Source organism: Primulina tabacum, chromosome 15 (assembly GCF_025594145.1).
Source record: "Primulina tabacum isolate GXHZ01 chromosome 15, ASM2559414v2, whole genome shotgun sequence".
In the NCBI taxonomy this organism is placed as follows: Eukaryota; Viridiplantae; Streptophyta; class Magnoliopsida; order Lamiales; family Gesneriaceae; genus Primulina; species Primulina tabacum.
In genome coordinates, this window is record NC_134564.1 from 2,156,400 (window position 1) to 2,165,222 (window position 8,823).

The following is an 8,823-nucleotide window of genomic DNA, read 5'->3' on the forward strand; positions in this document are numbered from 1 at the left end:
TGACATGTATATTAGAATGTATTCCATTACGTTCCGCAATTAATACTGTATTTTAAAAAAAAAATTTAGACCATGTTTATTATAATTGATTAAATTGTCCCAATGATGATTAAGAATATGATTAGCGTCCGGGTCCCCACAACTACTGTGAGAATTATGCTTGCTCTTGTTGATCAGTTTGATTGGGAGTTAAAACAATTAGATGTTAAAACTGATTTTTTACATGGTGAACTTGATGAAAATTTTTTTTATGAGGCAACCTGATGGTTTTGTTGATTCTAAGTATCCTGATCATGTTTTTTTGCTAAAGAAATATTTGTATGGATTAAAGCAATCTCATAGGCAATGGAACAAAAAGTTTGATGAATGCATGCTCTCTATGGATTTTACTACAAGTAATTATGATCATTGCTTGTATTTCAAACACAATGCTAAAGTTCCTGTTTTCTTGCTTATCTATGTGGATGATATGCTATTGATTAGTTCTTGTGTGAAAAGTATTGATAATGTCAAAACTTGCTTGAGTGCTAAATTTCATATGAAATTCCTAGGAGATGCTAAACGTATTCTTGGCATGAATATTTATAGGGATAGAAAACGTTCTGTCATTTTGTTGAATCAGGATACTTATGTTAAGAAAGTTTTGAGTAAATTTTCCATGTCGGATGCAAAACCAGTCAATGTGCCTTAAGCTGTTCATTTTGTTATAAGTAAAGAGCAATATCCTAAAACTGGTTTTGATGTTAAAAACATGAAGAATGTGCCATATTCAAATGCTATAGGTTCTGTCATGTATTTAATGGTTAGCACAAGGCCTGATATTGCTTATTCTGTGAGTTTTTTGAGTCGATATATGTCTAATCCTAGTGTTTACCATTGGCAAGCTGTCAAATGGCTTTTGAGATATCTGAATGGTTCTGTAAAGCATGGTTTAAAATTTTCAAAATCTGATGTTGGTGTTAAATTGGTTGGATATGTGGATTCTAACTATGAAAATGATAGGGACAATAGAAAATCAACAACTTCTTATGTGTTTACATTGTGTGGTGCTTGTATTAGCTGAAAATCTCAATTACAACACATTGTTGCTCTTTCAACCACTGAATCTGAGTATGTTGCTGTCACAGAAGCTTTAAAAGAAGCTATTTGATTGAAAGGTCTTATTTCTGAAATTGGGTTTCTTGAAGGTGAAGTTGTAGTATTTTCTGACAGCCAGTCTGGTATACAACTATGTAGGAATCCTGTTTTTCATGATAGAACTAAACATATTGATGTTAGATTCCACTACATATGTGATGTGGTTGCAAAAGGCATAGCCTATCTTGAAAAAATCCATTCTCAATTTAATCCTACTGATATGAGAACTAAGTGTTTATCAGCAGAAAAATTTATATCTTGTCTAAAAATTTTAAACTTTGATACTTCTGATTGATGTGTTCTGTTTCTGTTTTGTAATTTAGCTTACTTAGTGTTTGCTACATATTGGTACTTGTACTAACTTTGTATTTTCTACAAGTGGGGCAGTGATGATGGCTGTAGGTGACTCTCCTGACCAGTTGAACCGGTGTTGGGCCAAAAGGTGGAGAAATGTTGGGTTTGGACAAACTTTCCTCCGGCCCATTACCATAGCCCTTTTGACTTCCACCCCTTTTGTCTTCACGTCTGGGCTGTAGGGCTTTAAGAAACCTCTCTTCCTTTTATTTATAGAAGCCGCCTAAAGTTTCTTTTCTCCAGAGAGTGAGTAGCCGACTTGAGAGAAGAGAGAACGTGATACTTTGCTTCGTGTGCGTCTTCCTTCGGTGACTGAGTGTCTTCGGTGTTCTCTTTGCTTTGTGCTATTCTGTGTGTTTCTCTCTATCGTTTGTTCACGTGACAGAAAGGGGCTAAATCTGTGTGTGTGCGCAACCTGCTGGCCGTCTTGAAAGTGAGACAGTGAAAGCATGAAAGAAAGGGCATTAATCAGTTTTTCTATAGGGAAAGCTTTGTGGTCTTCGCCTTGGTTTACTTCGTATTTGGAGACGCCAAAATCAGTTCGTCTGAGCCCCGTTTTATTCTAACATATCATATTGTTTGTTTCTTGTTGTGGTGAAAGTTGCGGGTTGTCCAGCCCAGATTAGAAGATACGACATCATCGATGGGCACTCAACAATCGTATAATCATCCTAACATATCTTAAAATAATATTTCTAATCTCTTTATTTTTCTTAATTTTAATAATTAGAACCCACCATTTCTAAATAATAAAATTCCTTCTAAATTTGTACATGGAAACTAATTATAAAATAACTCCTCACTAATAATACTATTAAGGTGAACATTTAAGAATTTACGCTAAATTACTTTAGAGTACTTGCATTATGACTTTTAAAATTTATACATCTAAAACGTGCCTACATATCCGTATTGTCACGCCCCAAAACCAGGGTTAGTCGACATCGGCGTTGTTTATCAATCACACAATCGAAAACAACCAGCCTCGTAGCACAGTATAAACCGAAAACCAGTTTATTTTCATAAATCTCATAAAAATACCAATGTCTTTACAACTGAAAAGAATTAAATGCTGAAACGTTTTACAAGGAAATAACTAGATAACAATTTCGAAATAACATGACTACTAAACTCGAAAATCACCAGCCCCAGAATTGTTCAAATTCCTCTTCCTCGACATGTTCTTCGGATTTATCTTGGGAGGGGAGAGTAAGGGGTGAGTATTTTGGGAAATACTCAGCAAGTGGGGGCCGTTCGAGCACAACAACAACAACATGCAAATTTCGAAACACAATAACTTTTCATAACATGACTCAACCACATGCATATCATCGACCAAACACTGAGATTCATCTACTTTCAATTGTTTACTGATATCAGTCCTTAATTTTTACTTCTCTAAGGGGGCGAGGCAGTATAGCGGTTATGTCTCCCACCGCTTAAGGGTATGTCATGGTTGGGATTCCCACCCATATCAAGTTGAATTCTCACAGTTTCAAAACATAACTCATGCCAAAAATCTTAACCAGAAGGGGTAGAAGAAGAATTTGCACTCGACCGAATTTTAAAACACACGAAATGCATAACCGAAATTTACACATTTAAAACAAGCCCACTTACCTTAGATCTTGTAGAAAACATGAAAAAAGAGAGGGGCTTCTTGCACTGGAATTTTCGAAATTCCTTCCCCGGCTCTGGACTGCAGCAGCTCTTCGAAACTTGGCAGAACTTCGAGAGAAAAATCTCGAAAATCCTAGGGAGACTAGAGAGGGAGAACTCGAAAATATGGAGTGAATGAAATGTGTGAATTTCTAGTTACATGGCTCTCCTATTTATAGGGGTTGGCTGCTATCCTGATCGTGCGTTATCCGTGCATTTGAACTTTCGAATCAAATTTTAAATCGAGAATAATATCTATCTGTGATATAAATCTTTCATCCAACTTTTCGAAATTTTATATGCCGGTATCTCATTATTATCTCAAATCTTAGATCTTTATCTGCTTATTAGTTCAAAAATATACACGATAATATTTGCAAATCTTACATCTTAAATGAGATAGATACCCGACGATTGTGAAAATCTTAGTATTCTAAAATCACGAAAAAAAATCATGATAAAACCGAAATCTTGGATTTTACATCCCTCCCTCCTTATGGGAAGTTTCGTCCTCGAAACATGGGTTGGCTTGGTCTATGAAGAGGTACGGTTACTGGTTCCTCATTCTTTCTTCTAACTCCCACGTGGCTTCTCTTTCAGTGTGGTTAGACCATTGCACCTTGACGTAGGGAATGATTCGTCGTCTTAATACTGTGTCCTTGGTATCCACGATTCTGATGGAAACTTCTTCGTACTTCAGCTCTTCTCCCAAGTTACTTTCGATCATGAGCGGTTTTACTTCCAACACGTGGCTTGGATCTGAGATGTATTTCCATAGTCTGGACACGTGAAAAACATTATGAATTCTAGACATGTTTGGCGGCAGTGCCAATCTATATGCCAGTGTGCCCAATTTTTCCAAAATTTCAAAGGGGCCCACATAACGGGGGTTCAGCTTCCCAGCTTTATTGAATCGGACAACTCCTTTCATAGGCGAGACTTTTACGTAGGCCTTCTCGCCAATGTTGAATTCCACTGGCCTTCTTTTTAGATATGCCCAACTCTTTTGTCGGTCTTGAGCTACCTTTAGTTTCTCTCGGACGACTGTTACCTTGTCTGTTGTTATCTGTACGAGCTTGGGTCCTATTACTGCCTTTTATCCCACTTCATCCCAATATAAGGGTGACCGACATTTTCTTCCATACAGAGCTTCATATGGAATCATCCCAATACTGCTGTGATAGCTGTTATTATAAGCAAATTCGATCAATGGTAGATGATTGCTCCAATTGCTACTGAATTCTAGGGCGCATGCTCGCAGCATGTCCTCCAGGGTTTGAATTGTTCTTTCAGTTTGGACATCGGTTTGGGGGTGATAGGCTGTACTATGGATAACTTTCGTTCCCATGTCCCCCTTTCAAGCTCTTCCAAAAATGTGAGACGAACCTTGGGTCTCTGTCAGACAGGATGCACGCTGGTACTCCATGAAGTCGTACCACATTGTCCATGTACAGTGTAGCTAGTTTGTCCATATTATAGTTCATACGGACGGGTAGGAAGTGTGCAGATTTTGTGAGTCTATCTACGATCACCCATATTCCGTCCTGACCTTGCCTTGACTTTGGTAACCATACCACAAAGTCCATGGAGATATGTTCCCATTTCCACTCAGGTATCTCCAAAGGTTGCAATAATCCTCCGGGTCGTTGGTGCTCTGCTTTGACCTGTTGACAAACTTGGCATCTAGAGACAAATTCTGCCACGTCTCTTTTCATTCCATTCCACCAAAAATTCTTCTTAAGGTCTCGGTACATTTTTGTACTCTCTGGATGGACTGAAAATTTGGACTTGTGTGCTTCTGATAGTATCTCTTGGCGAAGGTTATCGCTGTCTGGTACACACAGTCGTCATTTCATCCATAGGACTCCCTTGTCATCAATTTGTAGATCTTGAGACTTCCCGCTTTCGACTTGCTCCTTAAGTTTCTTTAGCTCGGGGTCTCGGTCCTGATTTAACTTGACGGTCTCTTGCAGACATGGCCGAGCGGAGAGTGAAGCTAGAGTGATCTTGCCTCCATTTTTACGACTCAGAGCATCGGCCACCTTGTTCGCTTTACCTGAATGGTAACTTATAGTCAAGTCGTAATCCTTCAGTAGTTCGATCCACCGCCTTTGCCCCATGTTTAGTTCTTTTTGGGTGAACAACTACTTGAGGCTTTGGTGATCTGTGAAAATTTCACACTTGGCGCCATAGAGATAGTGCCTCCAAATTTTTAAGGCAAAGACAACTGCTGCTGGCTCAAGATCATGCGTAGGGTAGTTCCGCTCGTGCGGTTTCAACTGCCTTGATGCATAGACGATCACTCTTCCTTCTTGCATGAGTACGCATCCCAGACCTTCCTTAGATGCGTTACTGTAGATGGTGAATTCCTTATCTTCAGTGGGTAAGATTAGTACTGGCGTGGATGCGAGCTTTTCTTTCAATTTCTGAAAACTTTTTTCGCAACATTCGTCCCTGATGAAATTGGAATTCTTCTGAGTGAGTTTAGTCAGTGATATGGCGATTGAAGAAAAACCTTCGACGCACTTTCTGTAATGACCTGCCAGTCCAAGAAAGCTCCTGATGTCTGTGGCGTTCTTAGGTTTTGGCCACTCTGTAATTGCCTCAACTTTCTTGGGATCCACTAATACTCCTGCTTCAGAGATCACATGCCCTAAAAAGGATACACTCTTTAACCAGAACTCACATTTCTTAAACTTGGCATTGAGCTCCTTCTCTCTCAAAGTCTGTAGTGCAAGGCGGAGGTGCTCTTCATGATCTTTCTCGTTGGAAGAATAGACGAGGATGTCGTCAATAAACGCCACTATGAATCGGTCCACGAATGGTTTGAACACTCTGTTCATTAGGTCCATGAAGGCTGCAGGCGCATTGGTCAGCCCAAAAGGAATCATTGTGAACTCATAATGCCCATATAATGTCCGAAAAGCTGTTTTGGGGATATCTTCAGCCCTGACCTTCATTTGGTGGTATCCAGTCCTCAGATCCAGTTTAGAAAAGACCGCAGCTCCCTTAAGATGATCAAATAGGTCGTCTATCCTCGGGAGAGGGTACCTGTTATTGATAGTGATCTTGTTTAGTTCTCTATAGCCGATACACAATCTCATACTCCCATCTTTCTTCTTTACAAAGAGTACTGGTGCTCCCCATGGGGACACGCTGGGTCGAACTTGCTTTTTGTCCAGCAATTCCTGGAGTTGCTCTTTTAACTCCTTGAGTTCAGCTGGCGTCATCTTGTAAGGTGCATTAGAAATTGGTGCTGCACCAGGAACTAGATTAATTTCGAACTCAACTTCGCGATCCGGGACTGTCCTTGGGAGTTCTTCGGGAAAAACATCCGGGAACTCACATACTATTGGGATGTCTTCTATCCTCAGTTCGACTTCTCCTTGCACTTCGCTGATCATTGCTATGTAGATGTCTTCTCCGGATTTCATAGCCTTCCATGCTTGGGAAGCGAAAATGAGTGCTTTTCGTTCCATGGATTTACCGTGAAACATGACTTCTTCCTGACCTGGGGTTCGGAGTTTGACCCACTTTCCCTTGCAATCTACTATTGCATTGTTTCTTGCTAACCAATCCATCCCTAAGATGATGTCGAAATCGACTATGATCAACTGTATCAAGTCGGCGCTAAAAGTCTGATTACCGATACTTATTTTACAATCTCTGTAAATTTCGTGGGTTTCAATGGCCCTACTTGTAGGTGTGGCTATTCGAAAGGGCTCATTTAGTTTCTCGGGCTTACATCCTAACTTCTTAGCAAATCTCTTAGACATAAAAGAATGTTTAGCACCACAGTCAAATAACACATAAGCAGGCACTTGCTGAATAAATATGGTACCTGACACGACATCGCTTGCATCGTCTGCCTCATCTTGCGTCATGGCAAACACCCTGGCATTAGGCTCATTCTCCTTTGGTTTGTTGGGGTTAGCTCCCACATTCGACCCAGTTCCTTTGTTGGGCCCGGCTACTTGATTGGCGGCAGTAGGACATTCTGCGATTCGGTGCCCTGCTTTCCCACATCCGAAGCATACACCACTAGCTCTTCGGTACTCACCTGTGTGTCTGAAATGGCATGTCGGGCACGGCTTGGGTCCTTGATAGTTGGCCGCTGAGGGTTGCCCTGAAGAAGGTCCGCCTGATTGATTGGGTCTCTTGAACGTTTGTCTGTCTTGAGAAGGCTGGCTATTAAGAGGTCGCTTGTTCCTGTTTTTCCCTTCTCTTCGACGAATATCCGTTTCGGCTTGGATAGCAGCGCCCATTAGATCTGAAAAGTTGGCGGGTTGGTAGAGTGCTAGAGCTGATTGGATTCTGCTGTTCAACCCCTTCTTAAAGTCGTGCAATTTCAAAACTTCGTCCGCCATGATTGCCGGAGCATAAGATCCAAAGACATTAAACTGAGATGTATACTCCACTACTGACATATCTGGGGCTTGAGTGAGATTTTCAAACTCACCCAACTTCTGCAATCTGACTTCCGCCAGATAGTACTGTTTCAAAAATGTTTCTCGGAAGTTTCGCCATGTGACTGGTCCAGTAGCGGTCATGGCTAGCGAGACTGCTTCCCATCGCTTAGCTGCTTTGTCTTCCAAGAAAGGCACAATCACATCAACTTTGAGTCATCGAGAACTTCCAATAGCCTCAACTGAGTCTCGATACTCTTTAGCCAACTCTGACCAACTTCGGGATCGGCGTCCCCTCTGAATGTCGGACACCTGTTCTTACGGAGAGACTCGTAATGAAATTTGACTCCATTCGGTGGTGGTGGTGGTGGAGGTGGTTGATTGGCGTTCGGGTTTCCCAACCCTTGCAGTGTTGTTGCCACTATGGTGGCTATGGCCATAAGATCAGCTTGGCTTAGGCCCAATCTAGGAGGTGGATTTCTGCCAGTATTTGGATCTTCATTATTGTCGTTGCGGTTGTCAGCGTACCGCAGGTTGCGATTGTTTCGTGGAGGTCTTCCGGCCATTTCCTACAAGCGTACAAGTTTCTAAGGGTTTGTCGCGTTTATAAGGAAGACATGAATCATAAATGATGCAGAATAAAGATTGGGATCACTGGACAATAAGTAAATATTTTATTGATACCAAATTTGAAAGTGACCATCCAACAACCAAACGCATAATCAAAGGTACTGAAAGTAAGACTGAATCAAATGTCTATTACGGAAACAAAAGTGCAACATATGTAAAACTTCTTAGGACTAGGTATCATAGACGTCTATTCTATCTCTCCATTTCCCATGGCCACGTCGGGTGGGGCTTCTTCCTCCTCGGGATCCTCCTCCGGCACCTCCAGGGTCTGTCAAGTCTGCAAGCTGCCACTGGAGATTTTGATTCTTCAATTTCAACTCAGCAATCTCTTCAATGCGGTACAAAATTTTTCCTACAGCGTCATTCAACTTGTTTCTTGCATGCACTCAGTTTGCTTCATTCTTCTCGATGAGCTCCTTCTTCTTCACTTTCCCTTTGTCCACCTCCTTGGACAGTCTTTGATTACTCTCGGAAAACTGCATAATCATATTCCATGATTCTTCAATTTTTTTTTATCCTTCAGCCGTGCTTGACGTGCTTCAGACAACTCCATGGTGCGTCGATCCACTTCTTCCTTAGCCCGCTTGGCTTGACCCACTGCTATTTCTAAAGAGTCTCGAAGCTCGAAATTATGACC

The 8,823-nt window shown here is 41.1% G+C and overlaps 2 protein-coding genes across 2 annotated transcripts; one reads left to right on the top strand and one right to left on the bottom strand.

The window, feature by feature from the left end:
- The first annotated feature begins 751 nt into the window (after positions 1–751).
- Positions 752–1,063, top strand: LOC142527155 (secreted RxLR effector protein 161-like). Its single transcript, XM_075631879.1, has one exon. The coding sequence runs from the start codon at positions 752–754 to the stop codon at positions 1,061–1,063; it is 312 nt and encodes a 103-aa protein (XP_075487994.1).
- Positions 1,064–4,997: 3,934 nt separating this feature from the next.
- Positions 4,998–7,700, bottom strand: LOC142527156 (uncharacterized). Its single transcript, XM_075631880.1, has 4 exons — positions 6,992–7,700; positions 6,105–6,733; positions 5,504–6,047; positions 4,998–5,206 (listed from the first exon to the last, which is right to left on the bottom strand). Exons 1-4 carry the CDS (start codon positions 7,698–7,700, stop codon positions 4,998–5,000), a joined length of 2,091 nt encoding a protein of 696 aa, XP_075487995.1.
- Between the last annotated feature and the right edge of the window lie 1,123 nt (positions 7,701–8,823).